Source organism: Mytilus galloprovincialis, chromosome 5, assembly GCF_965363235.1.
Source record: "Mytilus galloprovincialis chromosome 5, xbMytGall1.hap1.1, whole genome shotgun sequence".
NCBI lineage: Eukaryota > Metazoa > Mollusca > Bivalvia > Mytilida > Mytilidae > Mytilus > Mytilus galloprovincialis.
Window position 1 is genome coordinate 80374702 of NC_134842.1, and position 12220 is coordinate 80386921.

The 12220-nt window shown below is 31.5% G+C and overlaps 1 protein-coding gene across 2 annotated transcripts in view; it reads left to right on the plus strand.

Moving 5' to 3' along the window:
- Window positions 1-5825: 5825 nt before the first annotated feature.
- LOC143076475 (sphingomyelin phosphodiesterase 4-like) overlaps window positions 5826-12220 on the plus strand; it is a 37709-nt gene continuing 31314 nt past the window's right edge. For both annotated transcript variants that reach the window (XM_076252265.1, XM_076252266.1), the window contains exon 1: window positions 5826-6041. In XM_076252265.1, coding sequence (XP_076108380.1) covers window positions 5865-6041 — 177 coding nt within the window. In that variant the 5' untranslated portion in view covers window positions 5826-5864. The remainder of the gene's footprint in view (window positions 6042-12220) is intronic.

Below are 12220 nucleotides of genomic sequence, written 5' to 3' on the forward strand. Positions count from 1 at the left end.
TGACATAAAGAAAAAAAAAAAGATTGCCCGTTGAAATTATTCAAACTAATTCAATTAACTTGCTTAAACTGCATTAAAATATATTAAAGCAGGTCTTACACTTTTTTATTTATAAAATGAAAATAATAGTATTGCCTCCCCATAAGGGAGCTACCATTTGATTTTTATGGGGGGGGGGGGGGGCTAGGATGAAAAATTGTGTCCTGCCTAATTTTTTATTTGTAATCTCTGTCCTGCCTTTTTATTTTTCAGTCTATTCGGTCCTGCCTTTTTTTTTCTTAGCTTATCCTGACTTTTTTACAACAATTGTCATCCTGCCTTTTTTTTTGCCAATTAAGTTACTCATCCTGCCTTTTTTTTTTTACTCAAAATCCTGTCCTGCCTTTTTTTCAAATTTCATCCTAGCCAATTACTGTTTTTTTTTTCAGGGGTATCATTTGCGCCAAATCTTGTTTTCCAAATGCATCAATTGCGCACCCGAACGATATTTTTCATATAATTTTATTTTTATTTTATCATTATACTGAACTTTTTGTTTCACAAAATCAAAAGTTGAAAAATATCCACTGAATATTAAAAAAGTTTTTGAAGTTAAAATTAGTCCGACCATAGATTTTCAGGTCCCTTCAGGTCCAACTTTTGGCATCAAACATTTGTTTTTAATTTAAAACATTTAAATTTTACTGAAATATGGACATTTACAATTAATAAAATCCCAACTTGAAGAAATTCCATCCTATAATAAAAAAGTTAGATTGCAATTTGAATAATTTTAGTCGTATATTTTCAGGTCTTTTCAGGTCCACTTTCAGGTCTTTAGTGGGAAGAAGCACTAATGACAGGACGATTGCCCGGATAGTGACAGGACGGTTGACCGGACGAGATATAAATAGTCATAACTTTTTTGTTATTCAGTAGATTTGTTTAATATTTGTAGACCTTAAAGATATTAAAATATATTTTATGAAAATCAAACAAAATAAGTGAAAAAAATATTTTTGAGTATATAAAGTTGACCGGACGGTATTCACACTCGCCGTTAAACGCTATACATATATTCAACTGGTCGGCAACAAGTGTTAATATCTCTTTTGTTTTACAATATTTGTCAACAAAATTCCGGAATCTGTGAAAATAATAAATATTAGATACGAAAATATAAATTTCAAAGTAAAAAAATAAAAAAAAATGTTTTTCTCCATAAAAAGTTGACCGGACGGTATTCACATTCGCCGATGTACGCGTTAATTATATTGAACTGATAAAAAAAAGCGTTATGTCTTATTTGTTTTACAATATTTTTACACCAAACTAAGAAATCTAAGAGATCAATAAATACTTGATATGAAAATATAAACTTTATAGTACATAAAAATGTTTTTCTTCAAAAAGAGTTGACCGGACGGAATTCACATTCGCCGATATATATGCTTTAAATATATTGAAATGATCGACAAAAATGTTAATATCTCTTTTGTTTTACCATATTTGTCCATGAAATCAGAGACATATAATGTCTCTGATGAAATTAAGAAATTTTGGAGATTTATAAATATGTTATAAGAAAATATTAAATTTATAGTAAAAAAAATATTTTTGAGCAAATAAAGTTGACCAGACGGAATTCACATTTGCCCATATATATGCTTTAAATATATTGTACTGATCGACACATGTTAAATATCTATCCATGAAATTAAGGAATCTGTGAACTCTATAAATATACACTTTATAATAAAAACTTTGAGCCCAAAATGTTGACCTGAGTAAGTTCACCAGCACACTAGAAGACCTGATATTTAAAATATTTATTATTAAATTAAGATTATTATCTAATTTTGACACCTGTCGTAATCACCAATCAAGCCAATAATCATGTCATTTAAGTTTTCACACCTGAGACATTAATTGAATTAACTTATATAATCAAGTTGGCAATTAGAATCCAATCAAAGATTACAGTGAATTGCATGCACATTTTATTAAACAATACAAAATCTCAGATAAAACTAGATAGCTGTCTGACATGGATTAAATTAAAAGTGAGATCACCAATCTCCTGGTATCAAATCATTTGAAAAAATAACAACAATGTATTGCAATAAGACCTATAACATTGAAGGAGTAAACTTGTATTAAGTCGTGTTCTGACCCTTTATGATAGAAAATAAAAGACACAGATTACCTTGCACGGGCATCGAACACAAAGTTACTTTAGTATAATACTGCACTGTCACTAACTAGTCTGTCACTATATTTAAATTCAGTTATAAAAAAAAAATCACCTTATAGTCTTTCATTTTCTCTTCGAAAGCATTCGAAATTTGATTACTATAGAATTCGTTGCTACTGTATCCAGGGGCTTAACTAGATTCTTTTAAAAGTGAGGCAAGATATATTCGCCATTTGGTGAGGGATCTGGCGGCCGTCAAGACCCCGACCCAGAAGCTATGAACAAATATTACGCAAAATCGTGAATCCTGAGAGTTTCGCGGACTCTTAGGAGGCACAATTATTTGAATGTCCCTACCCTTGGAACCTCAGTCCGGTCATTTTTTTTTTCAAGAAAGTTTATATTTACATATCATATATTTATTGATGTCGCAGATTTCTCCAGTTTCATGACTTAAATCAGCTGCTTAAATATTGTTAATCCTTAATTTTTTTTTTATTAACATACATCAAGGAATTGTATATTTAAAAGGAATGGAAACGCGGCTCGAGATCAATCGGGATACCCGTAGGGCACCCGCAGAGCTATAATCCATGTCTGGCTCAGGCGGAAGTATGATGAATAATATGAAAAGTCATGACGGTGGTCCATTTCCTGTCATATAGATCGGTCTTTAAATTCACGGGGTCATCTTGCTTGAGACGATATAAATGAGAGATAAAGCCGAAATCAAGAATAAACTTTTATTCCTTGAAAAAGGAAAGGCCTTAGGTATCATTTTAATGCCTCATTAAACATAGGTTTGTAATATTGTATTGAGTAAATTCTCATTAGAATAGACCTCTGTCTTCAAACTTGAGGGAGTTTCATCCGGATTACAAAACAAAAAATACGGTGTTTTGATTTTTTTCTAAAAACTCGACAACTACGAAGCGCAAAACAAAACAGTTGATATCATTATGAAGCTGAAACCTTATTCTATCGTTAAGCTCTTTTTAAAGTTTCTTGTTACTTTTCTGAGTTTTCTACGATTTTTCGAAATTTCTGTTTTGAGTTTCATTATTCTGTCAAAATATGTCTATCAAACTGGGAGTGCACTACGATTTCTTTATATTATTGAAAAGTAGAAAGAAAAAAGTGAGAAAATGAGATATCACTTTAAAGAAGAAATATTTTCCTACAGTTTGGTCTAAATTATGAATGCTAAATATAATTGGTACTATGTAAATTATTTTATATCGAAACATGTTGAAAATTTGAAGTTGTGCGTCAACAAATACATCGACACTTTGTATTTTGGTATGAGTTAAATAACTGCGTGAAATAGATGTGACATTGACATACAATTTTAAAGCTTAATCTTTTTTCTATCAAATAGTGTTGGTTTTATGAAAATGGTGATAACAACGAATTTGCTATGATTTTTCAAAATCCCATATTTATAGTTCACATTGACGCCATTTTGTTCAGTCAAGTTCGACACCGACGAAGTTGGAAATAACAGACAAGAAATATATACAAAGACTTACGATTGGGATTGATTGTGCCTTTTTATATACATATCCGATGTTATTCATTTATTTTTTGGTAAATACTTTTTTTTATACTAAATCGTTGTTTGGTAATGCAGTTTGCCATTATTAAGCGTTGCCGCAAATTACCATACGCAACAGCAAAACTGTTCCTTCCTTTTTTCTCGAAGAGCAGTAGTCTATAGGTCGCAAAAGTATTCCTTTGGTGTTAAAATACATAAAGTGCGAATGTGGGAAAGTTTTAACTGTTTCTAATTAGAAAATTTATTGCATCTCTGCATAATTTAGCATTAATTAACAGGTGAGCTCGGCGTTTTTAATTTTTAACATCTTAAGTATGTAAGACACAAATTAGCTTATCATTAATACATGAAATATTATACCTGCAAATTGGAACACCCCGCATGCCATTGTTTATTATAACACCTGTAATCTAAGTTATGTTATCTAGATAATATACTGCAGTTGTTTACTTTTTTCTTCCCTTCATAATGATTTGTTAACTTCTTTCTTTATCAGTCATATTTCACAATTGAAAAGTCATTTAACTACATTTTTAAAATTTCCTGTATTTTGCATGAAAACTATTTAAAACTCGTAAAATGTCCGATATCATCTGATTGTGACATACCTTCGTGAAATATCAAGATAAAAAAATCTAGAATAAAAAGTTTTTTTATAAGTAACTTTGCATGTGGTTGTATTGTTATATTTTTTTCTTGGATTAATTTATTTTTGGTTTCATGATTTATCACCTACTATACCGCGTTCGTACTTGCACAACGCAACTTGCACAATGTAAGTACCATTACTCTACAATAAAATAGGTATTTCGAATCATCTTCTAAAAAAAAACAATTATGATTTATTTTACACCATGAAAAAGAATGCCCCTCAGAAGGATTTTAGTTTATTATTTTTTATTACAGAAACATGCCTAAGAAGAAAATAATATCATTGTCAAGTTAGATAACTAGTGTCAGATTAAATGATAGCCTGGGGTCCTGGCTAATCTTGTCAGTATACGACGCGCAGCTAGATTGGGCCGGATCCCAGGCTAATTAAATGACCACGTTCGATAACTTCTACCAGATAAGTAATGAGCCAGTTAGAGCGATGGGGTGTAATCAACACCCGGTCAAAGCAAGAGATGCATCATAATATTTTCTTTGAAGACGGCCGCGTTTCCATTCCTTTTAAATATACAATTCCTTGCATACATGTATAATCAACGTGTACATCGGCGAATGTCACACACAACACCGTCCGGTTATTTTTTTTGGCAGAAAAACATTTTTGTTTATCATAAAGTTTATATTTTCGTATAAAATATTTATAAATCTCATAGATTCCAGAATTTCATGAACGAATATTGTAAAACAAAAGAGATATTAACATTTGTGTTGATCATTTCAATATATTTAAAACATATATTGGCGAATGTGAATACCGTCCGGTCAACTTTTTATGGAGAAAAACATTTTTTTTTACTATCTTTTCGTATCTAATATTTATTATTCTCACAGATTCCAGAATTTTTGTGACAAATATTGTAACCAACAAAAGAGATATTAACACTTGTTGCCGACCAGTTGAATATATGTATAGCGTTTAACGGCGAGTGTGAATACCGTCCGATCAACTTTATTTACTTAAACGCTATACATATATTCAACTGGTCGGCAACAAGTCCTGTCACTATCCGGGCAATCGTCCTGTCATTAGTGCAACCCGTCTTTAGTGTAACCCATTTTCCTTTGATTACCTCCCTTGACCTGGACAAAAAACATATAAATTGAAAATTGAGGGAATTGACAACTACTGGCAACTCTGTCTTGGTTAGTTTTTAGTTGTGTTTTGAAATCAGACCCAGTCTGTTTTGTTAAGCCTGCATATTTCTTTTTTTCTGTGTTTAGGTGATATTCAATTCAATATTTATTGGAAAGAGCACAAATTTTACACCTTATCGCTATTACTTTATGTTGAACGTAGGCGACCCGTGTCAAAGGTCGAGAGGCCGCGGAATCGGTATCGTAAGTGGCCATTGTATTATATGTTTTGCTTAGAAACGTCTTTGTTGTTTATCGTCTGCTTCCGGTTTAAACGTACTGCCGGTTTGTTTTTCTACTTTCACTTTAAAATATTTATTATACTTTACTATGGATCCTGATTACCAAAATACATCGTTGAAAGAATTTAAAACATGGAAAACAGACAATTTACGACATTATTTAACAATGAGGGGACTAACAGAAGAAGGGACCAAAGAAGAGCTGGTTGCTCTATGTTTTTCTGCTGCCAAGTTGGGTTTGCCGGTCAAACCCAACCAGAGTGAAGTATTGCTGGACAACGTTAATTGTTACAAACATATTTTATGATAGAGGCGTGATTCAAATACAGACACCTACAGAATACTTGTTGACAATAATTAATAATATTAAACTAACAACATATAAATTTATGATATATACAGATGCATGTAACAACAAGTCATAAGTAAATTCCATGGATATCATAACATTCTAAGTATAATCTATGAATACCATTACATAGACATATTTACACTTGTAATGAAGTTGTATGCAAATTTGTCCGCCATTACGTAAAATCACACAAGTTCCCGTAAACTTTAACATCACAATTTAAAAAATTTGATGTCACAATTAAAAAGTGATTGTTGTTTGATGTCAGAAGGTTATTCGGAGCAGATCTAAGGTCATTCGGAGACAAAATTCAGCTAAATACCAAAAGTGTAAATACATTTATTCTAAATTCATATTGATACCATACCTGTTACCTTCTGTAAATCCCTCCTCTATCAGGAGAACCTGGAGTTCATCCAGTAAAATTTTGTTTCACTATATTTACAGTCTGTTTCCAGTCACTATACATTATTTTTAAACAATTTTATCTATTTACACGTACTTATGAGTTTGGTAAACCTTACAACTTTTAAATGTTTTGGGACATTTTTAAAAAAATGAGGCAAAAGTGTGACATGGGGGGTCCAATTTCAAACTCAATATTTTGTATTTCTTTTTGTCTTACCCTATTACCGATACTTTAAATTTTATAATTCCAAAGTTTCAGGCAGAATGAAACAGACACATTGAATAATCTTAAATTTTAATAACATACATCTCAAAAAATTTGAACAGAAACCATACTACTTATAAACAAGTTTGGTAATAAAACAGTTAAAAAAACATTGCTCAAACCTTTTCCAAATGAAAGTCAATAGAAAAAGAAAAATTTTAAAACCAAAATTTCCATCTTTTCTGCTAAATCATATAATAACAATCAAATTGAATAGCTTAATTTGAAAAAAATAATAATAACTAGTGATTGAAGTTTTTGCCAATAAAAAGAATCTTAATATATTTCAGTTAGAATAGTAAACTTTGAAAGCCCTGAGTTTTTGTGATCATTTGCAAAAAAAAAATGTCATTTCATTGTACCGTTTATATGCAATTGTATGTAGAAAAAGCCTTCTATTTTCAGTATTTTGTCACACTCCTGACATATGTTACAAAGATTGAAAAATGCTTTAAACTTTCACAAAAATTCACTTAACACATTGCTATATCATTGATTTCAATTACTGATATCTTTTGCCACAGAACAGGACTTTCTTTTTAGGGCCATTTAAAAAAAAATACAAAGAGAGGCACCCAAAAATGTCAGGAGTGTGACAACTGTCTTTAAACATCTACCAAAGAATAGATAGGACTTAAATATTTTCTTCTTCTTTATTTTTCAGAAGTGGCTATTCCAAAGAGAAGAAAAAAAATTATTACAACTGTGATATGTTTATATCATACATGTGGGAGTGCCTTATATATGTCAGGAGTGTGACGCTTTTTTTAAGACATTTTCTGTCAATTCATAATTTCACAAGGACAAGTCCAACAAGTTTCTTTGTGTTAGAAATGTTGAAACCAAGTTATATTCCTATCATTTACCTCTTAAATGTGTTATTTATCATAATTGTTTTGTCACAATGAGTTTTAATTAGTTATTTTTCTATTTTTTGTGCACAGTAATGCAAATTTATCAAAGGAAATAAGTGTGTACAACTATAATATCATATAGGAAAGTGAGGAAATGAATTTTGTACAAAATAGAACAATTATTTTGATTTAAAATGGTATTGTCGAGCCTGCAACTTTTGTTGCAGAAAGCTCGACATAGGGATAGTGATCCGACGGCGGCGGCGGCGGCTACGGCGGCGGCGTTAGCTAACTTCTTAAAAGGTTTATATTTTAGAAGGTGAAAGACCTGGATGCTTCATACTTTGTATATAGATGCCTCATGTTACGAAGTTTCCGTCAGTCACATGTTCAATGTCCTTGACCTAATTTTCATGGTTCAGTGACCACTTGAAAAAAAAGTTCAGATTTTTTGTAATGTTGAATTCTCTCTTATTATAAGTAATAGGATAACTATATTTGATATGTGCGTACCTTGCAAGGTCCTCACGACTGTCAGACAGTTTTCACTTGACCTCGACCTCATTTCATGGATCAGTGAACAAGGTTAAGTTTTGGTGGTCAAGTCCGTATCTCAGATACTATAAGCAATAGGCCTTGTATATTCGGTGTATGGAAGGACTGTAAGGTGTACATGTCCAACTGGCAGGTGTCATCTGACCTTGACCTCATTTTCATGGTTCAGTGGTTATAGTTAAATTTTTGTGTTTTGGTCTGTTTTTTCATACTATATGCAATAGGTCTACTGTATTTGTTGTATGGAATGATTGTAAGGTGTACATGTCTAGCGGGCAGATGTCATGTGACCTTGACCTCATTTTCATGGTTCAGTGGTTATAGTTAAATTTTTGTGTTTTGGTCTGGTTTTTTTCATACTATATGCAATAGGTCTACTATATTTGTTGTATGGAATGATTGTAAGGTGTACATGTCTAGCGGGCAGATGTCATGTGACCTTGACTTCATTTTCATGGTTCAGTGGTCAAAGTTAAGTTTTTGAGTTTTGGTCTATTTATCTAATACTATATGCCATAGGTCAACTATATTTGGTGTATGGAAATATTTTATGATCTTTATGTCAGTAGCGCAGGTTTCTTTTGACCATGAATTCATTTTCACGGTTCATTGCACAGTGTTAATTTTTTGTGTTTTGGTCTATTTTTCTTAAACTATAAGTAATAGGTCAACTATATATATTGTATAGAAGCATTGTTAGCTGTACATTCTGCCTGGCATGGTTCATCTGACCTTGACCTCATTTTCATGGTTCATTGGTCTTTGTTTAGTTATCTTGGTTAATGTTAAGTTTATGAGACAGTTGTAATAAAGCTTTATACTTAGGGCTATCAACATAATATCAATGATTAGTAAAGAAGGCGAGACATTTCAGCGTGTGCACTCTTGTATTTAAAGATGTTTCAAGGATTAACCATTCAGATGTAATTCGTCACACTCCTGACATGAATTTAACAATTTAAGAAAAATATAAAAATTAGCTTTATTTTTAGGACAGATAGTTGAAAGACAGCTAGTAAAATGAAAAAACTTTTGGTAAAACTTCCATTCCTTAAAACATCCACTAGACTTGCTGACATAAGCCAGGCAAAATTCTCTAGAAGAAATGATTCAAAGAAAGAGACTTGGAAAGAGAGAACCCGCTAATACTGGCTGAATATAAAATTGAAAAATGATCAGAGGAAGTTGGACAATCTTAAACAAAATAAAAAACTACAAAACCAAGCTAACAAAAAAAGGCTTAAAGAAAGAAGAACTTTGAATTCCAAATTTTATAAACAATATAAAGAAAAACAAAGGCAGTGGCAGAGAAACAGTAGAAAAAAAGGAAGAAAGATAAAAAAGAAGTTGGGTTGAATAAGGACTTAGAATCGAACAAAAACAACTCAAAAATTCAAATGAGAACAGATCTGTGACTGTGTCAGATTCCAGATCTACAGTGAGAAAACCTGCACAACACACAAGAAAACAACTGCCACAAAACCCAAATGCTTGGACGAGTACTTTGAAACACATCATAAAAAATGCTACACCAAGAAGAAAGGGCCTTCAGACGAGATCATTCATAAGCATTTGGGTTTTGTGGCAGTTGTTTTCTTGTGTGTTGTGCAGGTTTTCTCACTGTAGATCTGGAATCTGACACAGTCACAGATCTGTTCTCATTTGAATTTTTGAGCTGTTTTTGTTCGATTCTAAGTCCTTATTCAACCCAACTTCTTTTTTATCTTTCTTCCTTTTTTTCTACTGTTTCTCTGCCACTGCCTTTGTTTTTCTTTATATTGTTTATCAAATTTGGAATTCAAAGTTCTTCTTTCTTTAAGCCTTTTTTTGTTAGCTTGGTTTTATAGGTTTTTATTTTGTTAAAGATGGTCCAACTTCCTCTGATCATCTTTTAATTTCAGATTCAGCCAGTATTTGGGGGTTCTCTCTTTCGAAGTCTCTTTCTTTGATTGATTTCTTCTAGAGAATTTTGCCCTGCTTATTTCGGCAAATCTAGTAGATGTTTTAAGGAATGGAAGTTTTACCAAAAGTTTCTTCATTTTACTAGCTGTCTTTCAATTATCTGTCCTAAAAATAAAGCTCATTTTCATATTTTTCTTAAATTGTTAAATTCATGTCAGGAGTGTGACGAATTACATCTGAATGGTTAATCCTTGAAACATCTTTAAATATACCATTTTAAATCAAAATAATTGTTCTATTTTGTACAAAATTCATCTCCTCACTTTCCTATATGATATTATAGTTGTACACACTTATTTTCTTTGATAAATTTGCATTACTGTGCACAAAAAATAGAAAAATGACTAATTAAAACTCATTGTGCCAAAACAATCATGATAAATAACACATTTAAGAGGTAAATGATAGGAATATAACTTGGTTTCAACATTTCTAACACAAAGAAACTTGTGGAACTTGTCCTTGTGAAATTATGAATTGACAGAAAATGCCTTAAAAAAAGCGTCACACTCCTGACATATATAATGCACTCCCACATCTATGATATAAACATATCCCAGTTGTAATAAATTTTTTTCTTCTCTTTGGAATAGCCACTTCTGAAAAATAAAGAAAAAGAAAATATTTAAGTCCTATGTATCCTTTGGTAGATGTTTAAAGACAGTTGTCACACTCCTGACATTTTTGGGTGCCTCTCTTTGGTGTCCATTAAAACAATAAAATATGTGATTTAGAGCACCAACATACCCTTAATTATAGTGCTAATATACCAATACAAACTTATTTCACATACTGACATTATTGGACTTTAAAACATGGTTACAAGGAAGCTTTAATTTTAAAAGTGTCATTTTTTGAAAGACTTTATTTTTTGTACATGCCTTCACAATAAAGGTCAGTGTTTACTTATTTTAAAATTTTATTGGACAAAATTACAAAAATATTTAAGACTAATAATGTAGCAACTACCAGAAATATTTCAGTTTAGCATAAAAACGATCCACTTTTTTCAATACTACTTTGAAAATTTCTAATTTTTTAAATGTCACGCTAAAAGCGTCACACTCCTGACAAAAATGGCCTGTTTTTAAAACATTTCTCTGAAGTGGTTTGAGATATCTTCATGAAACTTGGCAGCAAGCTAGTCCTGACTATCCTTCATTTTATAACACCTGTGTTATAATTCTAAACTTAACTAATATAAAAATATACCACAAAAAGTAAAAATCCTCATTGTTTTTGAAATGGCCCTTTTATTTACTTTCAAGGAGAGCACTATGTTTTTCATGGAGAGTGTAACACAGACTTCTTGTAATCGATTCCACCAAATTAATGTCATTTTTCTCTAACACGTAGTACCAATCGAAAAATCTACAGTTCAAGATTAATTTTATCATTTTTGAGTTGCTAACGCATATGTCAGACCATGCAGCAGTTCCAATCTTTGGTACAACGACTGTATAAAGTTTTGAGATAAAAATGTCTCTAATACTTGTTAAGCTAGAGCACACAAAAAGAAAATGTTCCTTGTTTTCAGTTCCTTCCTCACACAGTGGACAAATTGAAGTTTTTTGACCATTTGAAAATTTTGAGCAGTTGTACTGTAGAACATGTAGATTGAATGTATCCAAAAGCATTTTGGTCTTATTTAACAGGCTTTACATATACACATTTGTTCCGAACCTGCACTCTTCCATATAGAATTAACAGCACCAATTTTACAGTTTTTGATATTCAGGTACCCTAATGACGGTTTTGATTTGGCTTCAATAAATAGTTTTTCGGACTAAAAGCCATCAACAGACTTCTTTACTTTCATTTTCCACTTGTATTTTGTCTCTGGTTTAAGTAAAACCTCTGAGGCACACTGTAAATTATATTGTTTCAAAATCCTGTCAGCCCTTATAAACCAGCTTTTTGAATTTTTTCCTTTTGTAGACAGTTGACGTTTAGCAAGATCATTTTCAACATAGTCGCTTCTAGCTATGGTACCAAATGTTATCAGGATCTTTTTATGTAGAAGTGCAATGATAGGTAATTGACCTAGA